Below are 21,785 nucleotides of genomic sequence, written 5' to 3'. Positions count from 1 at the left end.
CCACACCCCAACCACAGTCAACTATCAGCAGCAACCCCTCTGCTTGTGTTGACTCCAGCACACACTAGTATCTGGACTCTGTGTAACCAAGCAATAGCGCATGTTTCTGTGTTACTAACTGCTACTCTGTTTACTAATTCATCCCTTTCCTGGTTATAACACAACTTAAACAGGGAGGACAAACATGGAACAGCCTTGTTCTGCTTTGGTAAACCTGCCTGGTAAACATTGTGACACCACGGCACCAAAGTCCCTTGGCTTGGGAGTGGGGAAGCAAACCCATTGCTCTCACCCTACAGCAGCAGAAGGAAAACCACAATTCCTTTGTTATTTTGGCAATAACTTTCATTATTGCCAGAAATGCAATTGGAGTTTTTCTGAGCTGTTGGAAACAACTCTTCCATATGAAGACAGGCTGAGAAATTTGGGGCTGTTCAGCCTGGAGAAGAGAAGCTGCGTGGAGCCCTCAGAGCAGCTTCCAGAGTCTGAAGGGGGCTACGAGGATGATGGAGAGGGACTCTTCATCAGGGACTGTAGTGATTGATAGGACAAGGGGTGCTAGGTTCAAACTGAAACAGGGGAAGTTCAGGTTACATACAAGGAAGAAGTTCTTCCCTGTGAGGGTGCTGAGGCGCTGGCACAGGGTGCCCAGAGAAGCTGTGGCTGCCCCATCCCTGGCAGTGTTCAAGGCCAGGTTGGACACAGGGGCTTGGAGCAACCTGCTCTAGTGGAAGGTGTCCCTGCCCGTGGCAGGGGGTTGGGACTGGATGATCTTAAGGTCCTTTCCAAGCCAAACCATTCTATGATTCTATGTAACTTATGCATGCATCTTATTTTGGAGCAAATGGCTTTCCATCCAATTCTTTGTCAAAAGTGAAGTTATGTGTGAGCATAAATAGCATTGCAATTTGGTTTTAGCTTTAATGTCCAGAGGATCTAAGCAAGACCTCCAAAAAGAGGTGATACCTAATATCAAACTAAATTATGATATAGACTAGAGATTCTAATTCTCCACTGCCTTTATAAATGTGCCATGCCTCATCCTGTACTTTGCATGTGCATAAAACAACAGGCAGCCTTTACCTGTGCTGTGTTGTTTCAAAACCCACCAGTGTGCAGGTTTTAATGAGTATTAACAAAAAGAAGAAGGTGTTTGGGCCCATGACAGACAGGGCAAATACTTCTTGCTTCAGGTATACTTATGAGAACAAACCTGCAGAAAAGTCCTGTCATTACAGACAGAGGCAGATAAAGGTCAGTTCTCAGCTCGTGTGTTCTGGTGGATATTCTTCAGCTTTGTTGAAGCTATGTTGATCTGTGACAGCTGAGAGCTGGATGTGAATCCAGGACTTCATTTAATGGGGGATTTTAGTCTGCATCTTTCTTGGTGGTGGTGGTGGTAGTGGTGTGTGTGTGCTTTGGGTTTTGCTTTGTTGGGGTTTTTTTTTCCAGAGAGACCTACACCTATTTGCTGTAGACCCTTTCACATGACCACAAAGATGTTGCAAGTCCTTGGTGGGAAAGATAACATGACCTGTTTGAGTTTAGACATTGCTATGCAATAAACAGACTCTTCTGCCTCCCTTCCTTCCTTCCCTGGGACCACGCGTTTAGCAGCATATTTTCTCAGTGCATTTATCCTCCTCTTGTGGAGCTTCACATGGTGATTACTAAAATAGTGTATTGCCCCCACCATGACTCTCCATTATCTTTCAAGTCAATGTCCTGAGGTGCAACTACACTTGCTACCAGTGACTCTGGAATTGGAAAATTGTGAGTGTTATCAGGGGAATGCTAGCCCAAAATAGCTTACAGACCCAGCGCCTGGGCTTGATGGGAAGGGTGATAAAAGTTGTGTAACTGTCTTGTGTTATTTATGTGGGCAGATATGACTTGTGCCATATGGGGAATGATTAAGCTGAAGAAGAAACTTATTTCCACTCTTCCTGTGTCCACAGCTGTATGAAGAGATGATTCGTTGCTTGAGGTAACAAAGAACTTGCCAACGGAATTTTTTTGTTTCACCAGAAAGGGGGGTGATGTTCTGGAGGTCACAGGAAACGTGTGGCCAAGATGAAGACTGCAGCTCATGGCAGCAGCCAGCCTGTGCCTCACCGACAAAATAACCCCTGACAGGAAGAAGTGTGCAGTCTGCACACCAGCATTTCTAACCACACTTGGGTAATTTGACATGCACAAGACTAAAGAACCATGGCCCCAATATGCATTTATCCCAACCCTTGTCACGGCGCCTATCTTTCCGCTCTTATCCTCCGAGGGACACCTCTGTCCTTGATGGCATCTTCCTCCACCTTAGTCTTACGCTGCAGCATGTTGAATACCTGCAATTGTCATGGCAGGATAGAAACATGAAGGCATCAGAATCATTTAGGCTTGAAAAGACCCTTAAGATCATCGAGTCATTGAAGCTGCAACATCCTCGGTGCTGTTGTGTCCTCTGGCAGGAGCTTCTCTCATGGCATGCCCCATCCGTGGCAGTGTTCAAGGCCAGGTTGGACACAGGGGCTTGGACCAACCTGCTCTAGTGGAAGGTGTCCCTGCCTGTGGCAGGGGGTTGGAACTGGATGAGCTTTAAGGTCCTTTCCAACCCAAACCATTTGGTGGCCTTGAACATTGCCAGGGATGGGGCAGCCACAGCTTCTTTGGGCACCCTGTGCCAGCGCCTCAGCACCCTCACAGGGAAGAACTTCTGCCTTATATCTAACCTGAACTTCCCCTGTTTCACTTTAAACCCACCATCCCTTGTCCTATCGCTACAGTCCCTGATGACGGTCCCTCTCCAGCATCCTTGTAGCCCCCTTCAGACATTGGAAGCTGCTCTGAGGGCTCCATGCAGCTTCTCTACTCCAGGCTGAACAGCCTCAATGTTCTCAGCCTGGCTCCACACGGGAGGTGCTCCAGCACCTGATCATCCTCGTGTCCTCCTCTGGACTTGCTCCAACAGCTCCCCATCCTTATGCTGTGGTCAGAAAACACCAACCACGGGGGCGGTTTGTTCGGGGCTGCTTTGTTTGGGGCCGCGCTCCAGCAGCCCCCACACCGCTCCCCCCCCCCCATAGTACAGCGGCCTCGGATCCAATGTACCGCCACGCCAAGGCCAGGACCCCTGGAGCGGTGCCCGGACGCGGCGACCGGAGCCCGACAGCGGCGCAGGGCAACGACCGCGGGTGACCTCCGCCCGAGGGAGCGGAGCAGGGGCGGGGCCTCGCCGCCTTCCGACACCCGCCTCGCCCAATGGCGGGGCCGCGCGGGTCTTTCGAGCGCCGACGGGGCGGGGTTTATGGGGAAGGACCCGCCCACTCTGGGCCGTGGCCACGCCCCCCCAGTCCAGGCGCGCCCTAAAGGGCCCCGCGTGGCTGTCGCGCCGCGTGGTGGTCGCCGCGTGCCTGCCGGCTCCTGAGGTAACGGTGCCCGTCCCGTCCCGTCCCGTCCCGTCCCGTCCCGTCCCGTCCCGTCCCGTCCCGTCCCGTCCCGTCCCGTCTTCCGCTTGCGGCCGGTTTCTGTTCATCATTCCCTCCTGGCACAGGAGCCCCGTCTGCGTCCACGCGAGCCGTGACAGGGCCCGTCCCGCCCTGACCGCTGTGAGGAGGAGGAGGTGGCGGTGCCGCCGGGAGCCTTCGCGGGGGTCGCAGCTCTGTAGGTGTCCCGAGTGGGTGGCTGTGGGGCTGGGGTGGGTGTTGGATCCGGGCCAGGCGTGTCGCGGGGGTCTTCTCTCTGTCGCTGTAAAGCTAACCCTGCTGCAGTGCTGACTTGTTTCTTCACAAGGCACATCCCCTCCTGGGAGAGGCTGTTGCCATTCCTGCCCTGCCATGGGCGGTGAAGGAGCATGGAGGGACTTGACTGTCTAGGGATGCTCTGGCACTGGCGGCTCTGAGCCAAGATGAAGCCTTGGGTGGTGTGGAAGCTGGCAGAAACACGGGTAACGTGTCTCTAAGCACATACTCTAGTGCTTTCTTACTCTGTACAAGGGGGTTTCCCACCCGCAGGCAAGTGCAGATGGTGTAGTAAAGCAAATAGCAGTTTAGGAAATAGGAACTTAAAAAAAGCCTCTTGATGAGTCACGTTGCTGGGGAATTCACCTAAAATCTCTGTGTCCTGGAGAAGCAATCTGCACACAGTGTAAAATGAGTTCTGCAGTGCTCTGCGTGGCTGAGGAACCACATGGTGCTGATGCCTCCAGCGCCAAAGTGGCACCCTGCTCCGGGTGGGCAAGCCCTGGTTTTACGTGACAAAGTGATGCTCTGCAGCGGCTTTGTCCAGTCAACGTTCAGTGTTGCGATGGAGTCAAGGGTCTGTCTGCAGTGGCTTCATTCACTCAAGATCTTTGGCGTGGTATCATCCTTACAGAGGTTGGAGTTGCTTTTCCTCGTGTTCTCTTAGCTTCAGCATCAGATCGTTTCCCAGCACAGCCGTATGCCAACCCATGGGCAGTGGTACTGCCGAGGAGAAAACCTTTAGTGCTTCAGAAGTTTTTCGCACTGCTCTTTTAAAAACTGGGGTTTATCTAAAAGAGGAAGAGTGGGTTGCTCAGCTGCTCTCTCCTCACTTAATAAATCTGTGAGGAAAACGAGCAAAAAGGCCAAGTTTCAGTTTTGGTGGAAGTGTGGAAAGGCAGCGAGATAACATAGCAACTCCTAAAGCTGATCTGCACAGTGGAAATTGCATCAGATCAGATGTGGTGTCTTTACCAGTAAAAAGAAACTAAATCATTAACAGGAAGCAAAGTGGGCTGTGCTGGAAAATGTCAAGGTGGCCAATGAACATCTGCAGCAGTCTGAATTTGAACTGACCTTTTGGAAGCTCTGCCTTAATAACCTCTGAACACCCCTTTACTTATAAGCTGGCAATCCTGTCCCATTGACTGTCATGGGTTTGCACGTTTCATTTTGTTTTGCTGGTGAAGCTCCAATGAAATCCTTCACCAATGTCCAGGTCTTCTTGGGCGCAGCATTCCCGCAAAGCAGAGGATGCTTTGTATTGAAATGACTTCAATTGCCATGCAGGATAATTAAAAGGGAGGTTTCTTTCAGCAGGCTTTTGTTTGGGTGTGTCTTCTTCGTGTTCCTGACCATTTGTGTGTTAGCTCCTGTGGAAACAGTGTGGGGCAGGACGGGATCGTTCCTGATCCCATTTGTGATCACATTCATCCCAGTGAGCTACTGCCTGGCTCTGGTGAGCTTGTGTGTGTTTTCCAGTGGCATAGCTGTGTCTGTAACTAAGCCTCAGAGAAGGAAGGGGCTGGCTGCAGTGCTTAGCAGAGCTAGTGAGAGCATATACATTGCCAAATACTTGTTTCTAACCTAAATTTGCATGTACAAAGCCCTGACTTTCCAGTGGCCTGCGTTCACAAGGAACCTTGCACAACCGGGATGCGTTTCAGCTTTGTTTCACAGTGTGAGTGTACCTGGGTGCTCCAGAAGTTCTGCTGCTGCTTATGCAGGGGGGTGCTGCTGCTCTCCAGGTGCTGTGGGCCATGGGGCATTAACATCTAGGTTCTCCCTGAAGATCCCATCCCACTGGATGTGATGGAGACAGTGATGTCCTGCTGTGTCTCCCCAGACTATCAAGTTGTGCTGTACCTGGTGTGCCCACACTTGGGAAGTGAGCCCCCATCAGCAGGAGACCCTCCTGTCAGGGCAATGCCCCATACAGGGTGTCTCGGAGAAGGGCACATGTGCAGCGAGGGCAGAGCACAGTTACATTCTCCAGCGTGAAGTGCTTTTTCCTCTTGGGTGACTGTGGCTGATGCAGAAACCTGCAGCCCAGCAGCTGAAATGCCTCTGTGGGAGGTGAGACTTCTGCCTCTCTTTGCCCAACAGGTTTCTAACCAACCTCCACCGGGCTGTGCTGCAACATAGCTGGTGTGGGGACACTGCCACACTCTCCCTGCAGACTTTCTTGCTGCATTGAAGAGCAGATGGCAAGAGAGATGCTGTAATTAGTGCAGGGAGAAAAGCTTTCTCCAGGGATGCAGGGGAGCCTTAAACTCCTTGTTGCGGGGTGCTGGGAAGAAACGTGGGTGCAGCACTGTGAAAGGGGGTCAGGCTGATGACAGCTTCTACAGTACGTCCCTCCTCGCTGTGTGCCTTGGGCTCTGTTTGAGCAAGAGAGGTTGTGCTGACACCTCCAGCAGGCATGGAGCCGGCTGGTAATCAACATGTTCCTCTAGATGTGGGAGTGATTTCGTCCAGGCTGGGGAGGGAGCTAAACCTGGGTCACAGGTCTCAGGGTTTCCTCTGTAAAGATAACGCCCCTTTTCTCACAGCTGTCTTACTGCAAAAAAACCCAAAAGAATAAACCACTGTGGCGTTCCACCCTAGAATGAGGTGCTGGGTGACGTCTGCCAGTTATCTCAGAGCTTCAGAGGTGGGAGTTTTGGAGATGATATCTCTTTCTCAGCTGCTGGTGACTGAAACTACTTTTTGTGTTGTGAATTGTAGCCCATAACAGAATGTGATGTGAGCAGCAACATGTCCTTTTGTAGATGAGTAAAGGGAAGTGGGGGGGGATCTGCTTTCCTGGGGGGAAGGCAGCTCTGCCTGCTGGGAATTATGCCTGCCCTGGCTTTCGTCACCCATTAGAGGCTGAAGGCTGCAGCCTGGCTGTGTCACATTCGTAAGATAAAAAGGCTTTTTCCTTTTGCTCCTGTCTCTCATCGTTGAGACAAAGATGTTCTTCGCATTGCCCAGTTGAAACTGCATCTGTCTAATGCAGGTACAAAATAGCACGCTAAAATCCACTTTGTACAAAGATCAAGGATAATAAGATTCCTCTCCAATCAATTAGAAATCCCTTGAAACAATTAAAGCTCAGCCTGTCAAGCGCGAGCATCAAAAGCTTTTGATGAATGTAAACCTTAAATAAAATCAACGTTCTAAACCACTTTGTTTAGGTGATTAAAACCCCTCGTGAGAAAGTACTGAAAACGCTGTAAGAGCCGCTGAAAGCAAAGGCTGCAAAGGGGTGGATTGTTATGAGAACAGGTTAAATCTCTGTGCTGTTCTGGGGCTGTGTCTCCTGAGAGGGACCCCAAAGTCCCCTTGTGCCGAGGCTGGCGGGCAGGCACGGAGCCAGAGCTTACTTAAGAGGCAGCGGTGTGGGGTGAGGAGCCGCTTCCAATTGCGAGGCAGGCAGCACATGACATAAGATGCTCCAGACCTGCCTCCTGGGCGCTAGTTTAAAACTAAAGGCTATTGCACATCCTGCTCCTCAGCGCTGGGCTGGAGCTTGAGGGAGGAGAGGCTGAGGCTGCACAAAGGCCATGCGTTGTGAGGCTGGAGCCGGTGCCCTGGGAGGTGGGTTTGGGGGGGGTCTGAGAGCTGGGTGGGAATGTTTGGGGGAAAGGGAGTGTAAAACTTGAGTTGTCAGGCTTGTGGTGCTCTTTCGGTCAAAGGTGGTGGTGTCGCACTCGTGTTGGGATAGGGGGTGGGTGTATCACCTACCACTGGTGGGGGTTTTAAATGAACCAAGTGTGGAGTGTGCTGCGTCCGCTGTTTAGAATCCGCTGTATTCCATGCAAATCCAGCACTCTGGAGTCACGCCTATGTTGAGATTGCCCTGGTCAGACAGCTACATCAATGGCAGCTGATTTTACTGTTGCGTTTGATTGTATTTCAATTTTCAAACCTGTTTTTACAGGGACAATGCTGTGTGAGGCAGATGCACCCGTGGCAGTTGCGGAACCAGTCCCTGTGGCTTGCTCTAATTCGGATCCTCAAGGGAGCTGTGAGGTGTCACTGGATGATGTACTGCTCAACTCATCAGCTAGGTTTGTCTTAGCTCAGATTCTATTTTCTCTGTAGTGACCTGCATGCATAGGAAACAGTTTGTATTTTATCATGTTTGCTTCGACTTAATTCAGATTAGATTTTGGAAGGAGTTTCAAACATTTGTAACTATTCCAAAATCCAGAAGCTGAATCTACGACCTCACTCTCTCAAAAGAAGAGGAACAGAATTAAATTTGCTGTACACAGCTACCATACAGAGGCTGGAGCTTAAAGTAGCGTGGATTTAATATCAACTTAAAGCACAGGAATGGTAGAATATTCTTCACAGTCAGAAAGATCACATCTTCTAAAGGAACCTTGTGGAGTTGTTAGTTAGGGAGTGTAGTTGGGAGGGCACTGATCAAATAGAATACTCAGTGAGTACGTTGTGAAGTGTTGCTGTAACCAGAGGTGTGTCTCAGTGGTAGGGGATAGCCCATGTTTAGTACCTGTGCTGATCTTCATCAAACTCCTATTAGTCTCTCTATAAATCTAAGCAGCCTCTTACTGAAGAGCAGGTTAGTGTGTAAGGGTCTGCACCTCACCACAGTGTCATGGGAAGTAGCTCACAAAAAACCCTCTTTACCTAATTTTCTTCAGGCTGCATTTGGATTACATGTGAAGGGGGAGAAAAAGGTGACTTGATTCAGTGAAGGGAAATAACTGGGGCTTCCTCCCCCCCCCATATGACTGGGTCATTTGCATGCTTTGATCATAAAAGCTGGTGGAGAAATGGTGCAGAACTATTGCAACTGAGGATTGATGTGCCCTGAAAAATGTTCTCGGTGTCAAGGAGGAAATGCGTGGTAGGGAACATCTCGTAATCCCTTTGGGGAAATCAAGAAAAAATATTTACTTCCCTCTGGTTTCTGGCTTGCAGATCGCTTAGGAGAAGCAGTTCCACTTTGGACAGTACATGGAAGTAGCCTTGTCAAATCTTCTCTATGCTTTAAAACCCTATCATAAGGCCCAAAGCAATAACAGTTGATTATCCCCTAGAAATTCAGAGAAAACTTTGACCAAAAGGAAGGGATTTACCCCTTAGACTAAAATTCACACAGTGCCTTGTGCTGACTTGTCTTCTCTTTGGTCTAGCAGAAAGGGAAGATGTGGGGCTCAGTGGGGACCCTGACTGGGGTAGGCTGAGGAGTTTGCATGGAACTGAGGAGCATGACAGGCAGAAATGTCAGGGCTTCTCTTTGCCCCAAAGCTGTCCCTGCGAAGGGCTGGCACTGTTGTGATACCAGGGGCCCCCAGCCCTTCTAGAACACCCGAGTGCTAGAGAGAAACCTTGCACCAAACGTTGCCATGGGGGAGACTAAACACCTAGCACTGACATGAAGGAAGAAGCACCTTCGTGATCGCCTGGAGCGAAGGGCCCCAGGGCTGTTTGGGAAGGCAAGATGGAAACTTTGGTTCTCTGGAATATGCTTGGTTGTTACTGCTGTGCCATGGTCCCTGTGGGGTATTGCCCATGGTAGGGGAACCTGTCTGCCTGTAGGTTGGAGGGTGGGATGTCCTTCTAGGGACTTGAATACCAAATCCCACAGGGTCTGGCTTTCAGTTTTCTGGCTTTCCCCCCAGGCTGAAGTGGGACGTGGACTTGATTATTCCTTACCCTCATCACTCACAGCTGTGAGAGTCTGTGTTGGAAGGGGACAGAGGAAAAACACTGTTCTACAACCGCAGGCAGGGGGCACTTCACCAGATCTTGCAAGGTTGAAAGTAAAAAGGGCAACTTTCAGCGGGCACCTCAGGACAAGTTCCTGGTGAGGAGCGTGACTGGAGTAGAAACAGGCACATCCCCCATCTATTTCTTTACAAACATCTGGTGGGAGCCTGGTGCACCAAGTTTATTGGGAATACCTAAGAACAAGCTTTCCTGTTAAATCAATTTCCTGCTCCTCAGCTGGCTTGGCTTCTGCAGGAAATCTCTGTGGGTTTCCCTGCAGGCTGGGGGATTGCTGCACTGCTCAGGAGAGAGGCTGCTGGGGCCTCCCCTTTGTGAGCTGCATGTATTGCAGACAGGAGATAAGCACCAGATCATGGGCCCCTTCCTGCCTCTCGCCTCCTCACTGCTGGAGACTCTCAGTTTCAGGCACCCAGAGCAGAGCTCTGGTATGAAATCATTGCTGGTTTCTGGCTGATGTGTTTATGGCTTCTTCTGCAGCTTGTCTGAAACAATAGCTACAGTTCAGACAACATACATGTGTTTAAAAGCAGTGCAGGCAGAGCTTGCATGCACTCTGAGAGAGAGCTGTTGTGTTGCTGTAGCCATGCAGGCTAGTAAAATCAGTAAAGTCCCCTGCAGAACATCAGGAACCGCTTTGACGCACACCCAAGGACTAATATAATTCTGTGATGGAGCAAGCACGCCTAAGGCGTTCTTCAGCCAGGGTGCTGAAGCCTCTCCAGGGCTCATTGCTTTTGTCTTGCAGAACTGTTGAGGTCCACAACAGTGAGACAGCTGAAAATACTAAGATGGAGAGATCTCAGGTTAGTTGCAAAGGTAAGTGGAGACAGTTTTCAGTTACTCTGGTGTGCATAAACTTCTTATTGAAATGAGAGGGAAATTTATCAAACCACTGCAATGGAAGAAGAAACTGAAATTGCCAGATGGTCTGTCCACAAGTGTCTTGAACTTGGACTTCAAGGAGTAAAATAGGTAGTGTCACTGCCTAATGCTTATCCACCAGGTAGTAATGTGCTACTTTCAGTCCTCCTTGAAAGGAAAGGAAAGCAAAAGCAGAGTGTATATGACTGTTGTGGGAAGCTGCCACTTTACTGGTTCAAGAGCCTTAGGGCAGGTTAGAGGGGGATGTAAATGGGAAATGTTTAAGAAAACTTTCAAAGTGCTTTAGAGGATTCCTCTATTAGTCCTGATCTAAAGTGCAGGGAACTTTATGGCAAACTTGCCAAGAATAGAAAGTCAAAGGGGTGGGGGAGGGCGTATAACAGCATTTCCTTTCTTATGTTTGATACTTGTATTTATATTTCTGTTACGGCTGCAAGCAGTTGATAAATATAAGATGCTGAACACTTCTCTTTCAAACCAGCCTCTTCACCTACGTCCGGTTTGTGGACAACACAACGAGATGGAGAAGTCAAACTGAGGATAGCTGAGAAGGGCCTAGGCAGCAAGGCACCAAAGACCGTGCATGAACTATTCCAGGAAACTGTGAAGAAATACTCTAATTATTATGCCCTTGCATCCAAAAAGAATGGCAACTGGATAAAACTAACGTATCAGATGTACTATAATGAGTGCTGGAAAGCAGCAAAAAGCTTCCTGAAGGTAAGCTTTTGTTGACTTCTCCTTGTTAATGGTCAATTGGTTTAACTGCTGAAATGCCTGTAGTCAACTTACTGACTCTTGAGTGTAGGAGAGCCTTAAAGTGACAGAGAAAGACCTGAACATCCCATGAACAACTTACTTAGGAATTACCACAGTGGTTTTGCTTGAATTTCTTGCAAGTTGCTTCCACATCCAACTGAAAAAAGTGGGTAAGGAAACAGTGCAAGGGAAGTGTTTGAGGTGGATGGCAAACCTGGACAATACCCTAATGTACATGAGGCATGTACATTTTAATCTTTCTCAGAAAAAACTTGAAGGGATAATTATGAATCAGACTTAAATGTCCAAACTGGCTGAGCCTGTTGCCTGTACTGCTGGGATTTAAGACACTTGGAGGGAGAAACAACATTACGTGTACTAACTGTTATCATTATGAAGTCTTATTTCTTGAAGTTAAGGCCATTCTGTTTTCACTCCTGTGGTGGGATCTTTCAGTCTACGTAGTTCCACTCTGGGATAAAACCAGAGAAGGGCTGAAGGAGTTTTAAAGACCTGGAGTTTAACAGCTGGAATTTCATAGCAAAGTGTCTCTGACTGTCACTGGAGCTTGTTGCTCTTGTCATTATTGACATCTGACGTAGCTAATCTGTACTCTAAAGGACTGAATGTCTCAAAGCTAACCTGTACTAACGGACCGAATGTCTCAATAGATGTTGTCTAACTTACTTAACCTCTTACCTTCTCCTTCCCAGCCCAAAGGGATGATTAACTGCCTGGATTGCAGTTGTTACACCACCATTAGCATCAGTGAGCTCCTCACACTGTGTGCACCCTAAGGAAAATCCTTTCTTTTCCTCTGCCTACTGATAAAGTGGGGCAGTGTTTGATGTGAAACTTAACTGGTTCCATACTCGGTCTTGGGTAGTTCTTCTCTATACAGAATTACTGTATATAATAGCATGAACTTTTTCCTGGATGTGCTCACAGCAGAGATCCATAAATTAAGCATTCTTTGAAGGAAAACCAGGATTGCTGTAATCTCCTCTCTTGTTTGCAGCTGGGACTAGAGCGTTTCCATGGAGTGTGCATCTTGGGATTTAATGCTGCTGAGTGGATTATTGCTGACATTGCAGCTATCTTTGCGGGGTAAGAGTGAGTGTTCTCTTGACATGCATTTTCCTTTAGCATTCAGATAGTAACTTCAGTATTCCTGTGAGGATACTGAGCAGTGAATAGTCCCACAACAAAACCAACTGCTTCTATTTGAAGGTACTGAAGATGGCTTAAAACCTAACTCTCTGTTTACTTCATTATAAGTTAATGAGACAAAAATTAATGTTGCTTTTTTTAGCCAGGTACTTCTCTCAAAAGAAGATCTGAACAAAAGGTTAATCCAGAAGCAGGTTTATTTACACTGTGATTAAAAATATGATGGGAAATGCCAGGGAATCACAGCACTGGACTTTGGTAGCTGCCTTCCACCTGAGACACTTTGGTCCCTTACACCACTCTGACATGCCTCATACCCCAGAACAGAGCCTTTGCTCTTGGGGTTAAGCCCTCTGCTTTTTATCGTTGTTTTATGGAATATTCTTCCTAAGTTTTTTCCTCTCTTAAAAGTTGGAAATGATGTCAGTTTTGCCATCAACTCTGATAATCCTCTAATTGTGTTCTGCTTTTCTGCTTTTTCATATTCTTTCCTTTTCTTTTGTAGTGGATTTGCTGTTGGTATCTACACTACAAACTCTCCTGAGGCCTGTCATTATGTAGCAGAGAACTGTAGTGCTAACGTGGTGATTGTGGAAAACCATAAACAGCTGCAGAAGATCTTAGAAGTAAATACACTTTCTAAATGGCTGGGGGCTACAGCTTCCTATTGACAGATGTGGGAGGGTGGTACCCAAGGGAAATGCTGGATCTGAAAGCAGAGGTGTACTGATGGAGCCTTGTTGGTGTGCTCCCTGTTCAAGCCACATGAATAGTCACTCTCACGAGAGGTTAAACGGTGGTTTCACAGCTTAACGAAGCCTTGAGCTTAAAATATGAGAAGCCAAAAAGAACAACTGAGCATCCCCTGGTTGTCTGGCAACATCCCAGTCAAAATGACTGTCTTTAGTGAGGCTTCCCCATTCTGCTTCTGTAATACAGATGAGATTCTCTTAGCTTTATGTAAAATTGCAAGTAGCAGTAGCATGTTAAGCGGAGGGTTACTTAGGCTTGAAAGGGACAAGCAGGATTTCCTCCTTCTCACGAAATCTCACTTCTTAACACAGATTCAGCATAAACTACCTCACCTGAAAGCTATTGTCCAGTATGGGGAAGCACTAAAAGAGAAGAGACCAAATCTGTACTTTGTAAGTAGTGGGCATTTTGGTGGCTTGCAAATACTGGCTGTGTTGAGCTGATGGCTTGTGAGCAGCCATCGCCTTCCATGGGACTGTCATCAGATGAGCTCTAGTGAAGGATTGCTTGCCTTGCTGGAGCAGTGGGTGTCTGCTGTAGTTCAAACCTCCATAATCCACGTTATGAGGGAGGTTATCAGTGTACTGCCCTCTGCAAGGCAGCCTCAGGGCCCACTGAAGCACTTGGCACACCCAGTTAATATCAGGGTTGCTGCAGCACTAGTGGTGGGTGGAACCATCTCCTTTTCTGCTTCTTGCCATGTCTCTCATGGCAGCCAGAAAACGTTGTGGAGCTGACAGTGCATATTTACAGCCTCTTCCAGATTGTGCCAGAGGTTTGGACGTAGAAAATAGTTTCCTTCTTTTCATGTGTAGCAAAGGGTTTAATTTTGCATGGGAATGATAGCCTACAAAGTGATGGAGCTCTGCTCTTCTGCATACAGTGGAGTGAGTTCATGGAGCTTGGCAGAGATGTTCCAGACTCTCAGCTCCAGGAAATCATCGACTCACAGAAGCCGAACCAGTGCTGTACACTGATCTACACCTCAGGGACCACCGGACAGCCAAAGGGGGTGATGCTCAGTCATGACAATGTAAGTCTCTGTGTATCTGCCCACTCTAAGTACTCGGGTATGTGCTGAGAGAGGGTAGAGATGGGCTGAAAACCATCCCTGGTGTTAAAACTGTGGGATGTTGTAGACTTGTTTTGTGAGCTGTGTTTTGTGAGCTGTGCCTGCTTGGAAGAGCTGCCACTCCACGCTCATGTGGGTTCTTGTTGCAGCTGACCTGGACGGCAATGGCAGCAGGATGCTCCCTGTTGCTGACAGATGCTAAAGCAAAGCAGGAGCTGGTGATCAGCTACCTGCCCCTCAGTCACGTTGCTGCACAGATGACAGATATTTGGTTGCCAATGATATTCGGAGCACAAGTCTTCTTTGCTCAACCAGATGCATTAAAGGTAAAAACATAATTAAATCCTCATCCGCATCCACCTGCTTGTAGCTGGGGTGGGTGCTTTAAAACCAACATAACTTGACTTAAAACCAACATAGCTTGACTTATCTCATGATTCTAAAAGCTGTGCTAACTCTACTTATTTGCATAGTGACCAAGTGCTCCTCTTTAAGGGTCTGTTGTGTTGACAAATGCAGCCACTGACCTTTGCCTTTTGACTCTGTATTCCAAACTGGGATAAGCTGAGCAAGCTCTTCACAACTAGGAGCTTCTTGGTTTCTCACCTGACAGCACTTCTTCACCCCAACAGCTTGGTTAAGCAATGGCTTTGTATTTGCTCTGTCCACATTGCAAAATGCCCCCAGTGTTAAATCTGTCCTGAGAACAAGTCTTCTCTTGGCACTGTGTCAGCGCTGGCACTGAAAGCATTGACTCTTGCTGTCTTCTCAAGACCACTGTGGCTTCTCAATGCTCCTGGGGTTCCTTTTTCTTGGTGGCACTTTAGCTGAAAAGGAGAAATCCCTCAACATTGATGGTAGAGTCCTAAGCTTTGTGTAGTGAAGAGCTGCCTGGAACTCTGTGCTGAAGCACTTCTGAAAGCTGTATTGGATTCTGCTTTGCTCAGGGCAGTTTGGTGGAGACCCTGCGGGAAGTGAGGCCAACTAGTTTTTTGGGAGTTCCTCGTGTCTGGGAAAAAATGGAAGAAAGAATGAAATCCATAGGTGCAAAATCCTCAGCACTCCGAAGAAAAGTGGCCGCGTGGGCCAAGGAAATCGGGTTGCAGACAAACCTGGACCGGATGAATGGGTAATTCTGAACTACAGGAAGGGGTGTTAGGAATACTGGGAAAACTTTACTATCAGGTCAGGGATTATATCCCATGGAACAAGCCAGACTAACTCCATTTGGCTTCTACTGTTTGTGCTTGGACCAGAGGGTGAGCAGTAAGGGCTGGAGGGGGGGAAACAACTTTTTTACTGAGTAAACTAAAATAGGATGAAGATGAAAGGAGGAACTGGGAGAAGTTCTACTTGTGACTGAGATCTTGTAACCATTCTTCTCCTACAGGTATTATGATATCCCAATGAACTTCCGCATAGCCAAGCACTTGGTGTACAAGAAAGTGCAAAAGGCCATTGGGCTGGACCGGTGCACCAGGTGCTACACAGGAGCTGCTCCCATCTCCAGAGAGACACTGGAATTCTTTTTAAGTCTGGACATCCCTGTGCTTGAGCTGTATGGCATGAGTGAGAGCACTGGGCCTCACACCGTCTCTTCACCTCACATGTTCAGGCTTACCAGGTAAAGAAAGGCCTTTCGGTGAGCAGAGCACTGCTGCCCATGAGGAGGAGTTGCTCGAAGGTTTCTCCTACATCTGCCATGTGCATCTCGCCTGATGCAGCTCATCCCCAGAGTCTTGCTGTCAGGAAAAAGTCACCAGAGAGCCAGTTCCTTTGGCTGCATCTTGCAGATAAAGAGGTCTGCCAAGGGCAGCAGTGGTGTTACTTCAATTTAACTTGGCCTGGATCCTCTAGGAACTGAGGAGGAAGCAAGGGATTGATGGAGAGAAGGAAAAATTAGTAACTTGAGCCCGCAGTTCACCTCAGTGTTGAATGAATAAAGGCAGTAAGATTGTGCTGCTGCTCTGAATGGCTCTTTCGGTCCCCAGGGGTTCAGGCTGCCAAGTAAACACCACCATGGTAAAAGTTTGCTGCCAAGGCCACCGACCTTCTCATTCAAAGCTCAGGTGTTTGAGAACAATGCGTGGAAACCACCAGGTGTGTGAGCACCCATCTCTCTGCAATAACAACTTTCTCTGGAGTTCCCCTTATACAAGCAGATGCCTTTTAAGTTCAAAGCTTCTCACTGAAGCACTTGTAATAAAAAGCTGCCTGGCTTTGTTCAAACACTTCAGCTTGAGAGGGGGCTGCTGTGATCTCACTCTGCTGCTCAGCTACTGAACTAAAGCCAAGCCAAGCCCTGGGTTTGTGTTTGTGTTCTCTTTCAGCTGTGGAAGGAGTATTTCAGGCTGCCAGACACGCATCCATAACGCGGATCAATACGGCATTGGAGAGGTCTGCTACTTGGGAAGACACATTTTCATGGGCTACTTGAACATGGAGGACAAAACCAAAGAGGCAATTGATGAAGAAGGCTGGCTGCATTCAGGTGACCTTGGCAAGCTGGATGCACATGGATTCCTCTACATCACTGGCAGAATTAAAGGTAACATCCCCTGATGTGGTTGTCTTGAGGTTACACAGTACCGTGATAAGCTGTGTTCAGCCCCTGCTAGTGGTGTAGTTGTGGCTTGGGCAGAAGTCGGCTGTGTGGAGACCTCAGAGCAGCTTCCAGTATCTGAAGGGGGCTACAAGGATGCTGGAGAGGGACTCTTCATCAGGGACTGTAGCGATAGGACAAGGGGTGATGGGTTCAAACAGAAACAGGGGAAGTTCAGGTTAGATACAAGGAAGAAGTTCTTCCCTGTGAGGGTGCTGAGGCGCTGGCACAGGGTGCCCAGAGAAGCTGTGGCTGCCCCATCCCTGGCAGTGTTCAAGGCCAGGTTGGACACAGGGGCTTGGAGCAACCTGCTCTAGTGGAAGGTGTCCCTGCCCATGGCAGGGGGTTGGAACTGGAGGAGCTTTAAGGTCCCTTCCAACCCAAACCAGTCTGATTCTAAATACTTCTCTTTCAGAAGTTTTTAGTTCGAGCAAACTCCAGTGTGTCCTACCACTGAGCGTGTGCCATAGCATGTGGTGGGAGCAGAGGGGTTTTTTTCACACCTGTAACCAGGGTGTGTTTCCAGAGCGAGGAATAAATCTTCTGATTTCAGAAGCAGCAGTTAACTCTTGTTGTCCTGTTTCATGGTGCTGGACCTGCCCAGGTTCTCGTTGTGTGCCATCAGCTCCCTCCCGTTCCAGCTGGTTTTGCTGGTTGCCTCTGAGAGAAAATAAGAGCTTAGTGGGGTTGTGAAAGTGGTGAGCAGCAACGTGGTTCTTGGGCCACCACTTTGACCCGCCCCCAACAAATCCAATTTCATGCAAGACTTCAGTCATCAAAAAGAGATAATAGTTGTGCAAAGGGGCTGCGTTAGGAAATTAAAGGCAGCTGAGAAGGACAGGCTCTGCTCTGCATCACCCTGCATTGCCTTCGGCAAGTGTTTCACTTCAGTTTCTGAACAGCTTTGGTGCCAACATCCACGCCTCAGGGCTTAAAGGTGACAGTAGCAGGGTGCTGAGCTGCTCATAATCTGCATCCCTATGCCCAAACCACAACCATCTCTGGAGCATTAAAGCAGCTCTTGCAATGCTGTGTGCACACCTCAGCCTCGCCTCTCAGCCTGACTGGAGTCCTCCTGGCTTGCTGCCTTCTCCAGATGGTGGGACACGGGTTCGCTCTTTGATCTGGTAGACACAAAGGAGCAATGAAGTTGTTTCAGATTGGAGGAAGGGGGAAAAGCTTTGAGCATTAGTCAAGATTTGACTGTTTTCCAGAGCTCATCATCACTGCAGGAGGTGAGAACATCCCTCCCGTTCCGATCGAGGATGCTGTGAAAGCTGCTGTGCCCATCATCAGCAATGCAATGTTGGTTGGAGACAAAGCCAAGTTCGTTGCTATGCTTCTAACACTAAAGGTAATGGAAAACAGGATGGGAATCCACCTGTGTCGCTGAATGGGTTTAATTCCAGTGAGGAAGAGGATTGTGCCACATTTTTACAGCCTCCTGGAGAGATGGGAGGCATTGTGGAGTATGACTTGTTACAGCTGAGCTGCAAACAGTCGGCTGGTTCTGTTGTTTAGGACCAGGGTTTCTGTGACAGAAGTAAAAGACCTAAAAGAGAGACTGAGAAAAGAAACCCTGCTGCTTTTCTTACCCCTTTGTAGCATCTCCTGGAGCAGTCTGGGCAGTAACAACCTGTCAGGGATTTCTTTTTAAGACCCTGGCTTTAAACTCCCCAGTGACACAAGTGCACTGACTGTGTTTAGAGACCTGCCAGGACGGTGGTGGTCACTTATGGGCGACAACCTCCTTCCCCTTGCGCAAAAGCCACCACGCCAGGCCCTGGAGGTGGGGGTACTGGGCTTGGCTTAGTTGGGTGCTGCATGTCTTGACTTCCACCGGCCTGTTACGCTGCTGTGGGATGTAGGGAAGCCGAGTGTGGTCCCAAAAAGAGGGATCAGCTTGGGGCAGCACAGGCAGAGTTTGGAAGAGGAGCTCCGTACCCAGCTTGCTCCTGGGGGGCAGGCACAGCTCTGGGCAGGGGGATTCAGCTGCATTTTGCACCAGTGAGTTGTCATTTGAAGCAGTGGTTTGCATCCAGCACAGGAGAAGGGCAATGGCTGATGAATGGGGCAGGCCCCGGGGCTGCAGCAGTGGCTGGTTCAAAGGGAATTGTGTGTGTGTCAGACAAGTTACCTGTGTATTGTTCTGCAGTGCAACGTAAACATAGACACTGGTGAGCCAAGAGACGATCTCGCTCCAGAAGCTATTGAATACTGTCAGAGGCTGGGCAGCAAGGCCACCAAGGTCTCGGAGATCATCCGCAGCAAGGACAAGGCTGTCTACGCTGCTATCCAGAATGGGATTTCAGCAGTCAACGAGAGAGCAACCTCCAACGCCCAGAAAATCCAGAAGTGGACCCTGCTGGAGAAGGACTTCTCTCTCTTCGGTGGAGAGCTTGGTGTGTGGTGGGTGGGCACTGGGGTCACCACATCACCCCCTCTTGGGTCCTGAACGGACCCCTGATCCATAGAGCTGCCTGTGGACTTTCCATGTCATGGTTTGGGGAGGGTGGGATGAATCCTTGCTTCCACCAGCAGGAGGGAGCAGAGCAGTGCTCAGGCGTGGTTCTGTGTTGCCCCTTGAGGCTGGTCCTGCTGCTTCTGTTCCCAGGGGAAGGGAGAGAGATTTTACTGAGCACAGAGGCAGTTGAAGTCAGTGTCTGCGCACGTGTTCTGAGTCTTCCTTTGTTGGAGCAAGTCCAGAGGAAGCCACGGGGATGATCAGGGGCTGGAGCACCTCCCGTATGGAGACAGGCTGAGAACATTGGGGCTGTTCAGCCTGGAGAAGAGAAGCTGCGTGGAGACCTCAGAGCAGCTTCCAGTGCTTGAAGGGGGCTACAAGGGTGCTGGAGAGGGACCTTCATCAGGGACTATAGTGACAGGACAAGGGGAATGGCTTTAACCTGCCAGAGGGGAGATTGAGATGAGCTCTGAGGCAGAAGCTCTTCCCTGTGAGGGTGCTGAGGCGCTGGCACAGGGTGCCCAGAGAAGCTGTGGCTGCCCCATCCCTGGCAGTGTTCAAGGCCAGGTTGGACACAGGGGCTTGGAGCAACCTGCTCTAGTGGAAGGTGTCCCTGCCTGTGGCAGGGGGTTAGAACTGGATGAGCTTTAGGGTCCTTTCCAATCCAAACCATTTTATGATTCCTCAAGGTTTGCGTCCCTCCAGCACCCATTCGTGAGGGTGAGACCCAGGTGAGACCCTCCCTCACCCCCTGTGCTGTGTTTCCTCCAGGCCCAACGATGAAGCTGAAGCGACCAGTGGTGGTGGAGAAGTACAAGGACCAAATCGCTCAGTTCTACGCGGATCTGGACGGGCCGGGCCCGGCAGGGAACAGCCTCCGGCAGTAGGACAAAGGCTGCGGCTGTGGACTGGAAGAGGCTGGGAAGGATTCCCTGGGGTCCCTTGAAATAAAGGAGGCTCAGGCAGCACACAGCCCCCTTCCCACTCGCTTCCCTGTACGTGTCCTGCCCCTACAGCACAGTGGGGTGAGTGTGTTCACACCCTGTGCTTCTCTGGGGCTGGTCTCATGCTTGGACACCCCCAAACACCTCTGCTCCCCCATCCTCGCCCTTCCATTTTTACAAGGGCAAATCCAACCTTTACCTTAAACCCATGTTCTGTTTTCACCAAAGTTTTCTTTTCCTGAGCTGAATGTAAACCCACCAAGAGCTGCAGTTTTCCTTCCCATTTCTCTTTTTGTCCCCCCTCCTTCCCTCTATGTCTGTGCATGTCTAACTGCATGCTGATGGTACCTGAGTTGTTTTCAATCTCTTTACCCACACCATGTCCTCCATCAAGGAGGGTGGATGTTGGGTGACTGCTAGTGAAGGACTGTGTGGAACCTCATGGTTCCTGGCTTTGTCTGTGCAATATTTGGAGTCTGTTTTATCATGAAGCTGTAAGTTGTATTGTTAAAGGAGCAACCCGGGGACTATTTTACACCGGGGACTGCTCACAAGTCTGTGTACAATTATGTGTGAAGTCTGGCTGTGGTCTTATAGTTGTAGAAATGCTGCCTGGAGTGGGCAGAACTCCAGAGGTTTTGTTCTTCCCAAGGTCCTGGCAGAGGCATTTGCACTGAATACAGAGTGTAGGACACATGAGAGCAGCTTCAGAGCTGGGGGAAGCACCCAGTACCGGGAGCTCTCTTCTAAATGGTTCTACAAGGCTCATTGGAGCCTGCCCAGTGCCTGGCAGGACTCCTGCTCCCACCAGGAATGAAGGATCCCTTGGAACATGCCTTATGTCAAATTAGAAACCATTCCTGAACCAAATACTCTCTGATTCCGAGCAATGTTTCCCGTGGGCAAAGGAGGAGCAGCAGGAGCAGGTGGTGGCTTGAAGGGGCTGCAGAGCACTAGGAACAGCTCTGGGGCTGCAGCACTACTTGGACCACAGGGGTACAAGTGTCTGCTCTGGGCGCTGTGACAGGCGGGTGACACGTCTGTAACCGCTGTGAGCTCCTGCAGGGGTGTTTGTTCCCTCTCTCTGAACCCAAAGGGGCTCTGGCATCCAGAGCACCCCCCAATAAACGCTGCTCTGTGTGTGTCCTTAACCCTGCTGCAAAGTCATGCTCAGCCCTGGCTTGGGTCAGGGTCTAAGGGGATGGGGAGCAGCAAAAAGCCTCCGCTGCCAGCCCCTGTGCTGGAGCTCTGCTGGATGCTCTGGGGTGGTGACAAGCTCTGAGGGGGCTTGGGAGCAGTGGAAAACCACTGCAAAGCCCTTGAAAGTACAGGGAACCCCAACCCAAAGCTGTGCCGGCAGCAGGATTTAAGCAACAGACTTAAAAACTCTGATCTGTTAACAAACATCAGAGTCCCCCCCAACACACTGTGCTTAAAGGGAGTTTCCCTTCCTGTGCTGTTCATCTCCAGGGGCTGCCAGAGCCACCAGCTGTGGCACCAGCTCCTGAGTTCCTCATGGAAAACCCCTCCCACTGCCAAGGTGCTTTGGGAAAGCTGCGCTGGGGAGACTGAGATGAGTTCTGAGGCAGCAGCTCTTCCCTGTGAGGGTGCTGAGGCGCTGGCACAGGGTGCCCAGAGAAGCTGTGGCTGCCCCATC

At 49.5% G+C, this 21,785-nt stretch overlaps 1 protein-coding gene across 5 annotated transcripts; it reads left to right on the top strand.

Annotated features, from left to right (window-relative positions):
- Nucleotides 1-3,359: 3,359 nt before the first annotated feature.
- ACSBG2 (acyl-CoA synthetase bubblegum family member 2) lies at nucleotides 3,360-21,279 on the top strand. 5 transcript variants are annotated; one of them, XM_030509600.2, is made up of 16 exons: nucleotides 3,376-3,422; nucleotides 3,548-3,657; nucleotides 7,660-7,789; nucleotides 10,228-10,285; nucleotides 10,846-11,084; nucleotides 12,142-12,230; nucleotides 12,799-12,919; nucleotides 13,358-13,438; nucleotides 13,930-14,079; nucleotides 14,268-14,444; nucleotides 15,066-15,247; nucleotides 15,509-15,742; nucleotides 16,449-16,666; nucleotides 17,935-18,074; nucleotides 18,876-19,122; nucleotides 19,956-20,998. In XM_030509600.2, exons 5-16 carry the CDS (start codon nucleotides 11,040-11,042, stop codon nucleotides 20,069-20,071), a joined length of 1,800 nt encoding a protein of 599 aa, XP_030365460.1. In that variant the 5' UTR covers nucleotides 3,376-3,422; nucleotides 3,548-3,657; nucleotides 7,660-7,789; nucleotides 10,228-10,285; nucleotides 10,846-11,039; the 3' UTR covers nucleotides 20,072-20,998. The 5 variants fall into 5 exon arrangements, with proteins under 5 accessions (XP_030365458.1, XP_030365459.1, XP_030365460.1 ...); XM_030509597.1 differs by having other exon boundaries at nucleotides 3,389-3,422; nucleotides 10,228-10,298; XM_030509598.1 differs by lacking the exon at nucleotides 3,548-3,657 and having other exon boundaries at nucleotides 3,360-3,422; nucleotides 10,228-10,298.
- The last annotated feature ends 506 nt before the right edge of the window (nucleotides 21,280-21,785 follow it).

This window comes from Strigops habroptila, chromosome 20, assembly GCF_004027225.2.
Source record: "Strigops habroptila isolate Jane chromosome 20, bStrHab1.2.pri, whole genome shotgun sequence".
NCBI lineage: Eukaryota > Metazoa > Chordata > Aves > Psittaciformes > Psittacidae > Strigops > Strigops habroptila.
The sequence above is the reverse complement of the archived record's forward strand: the minus strand, read 5'-3'. Positions and strand labels throughout refer to the sequence as shown.

Coding starts and splice junctions, on each gene's coding strand:
- ACSBG2 (XM_030509596.1), top strand. CDS start 7,283: ATGCGTTGTGAGGCTGGAGCCGGTGCCCTGGGAG. Junction 15,248..15,508: donor AACCTGGACCGGATGAATGG/GTAATTCTGAAC, acceptor CTTCTCCTACAG/GTATTATGATATCCCAATGA. Junction 19,123..19,955: donor TCTCTTCGGTGGAGAGCTTG/GTGTGTGGTGGG, acceptor TGTTTCCTCCAG/GCCCAACGATGAAGCTGAAG.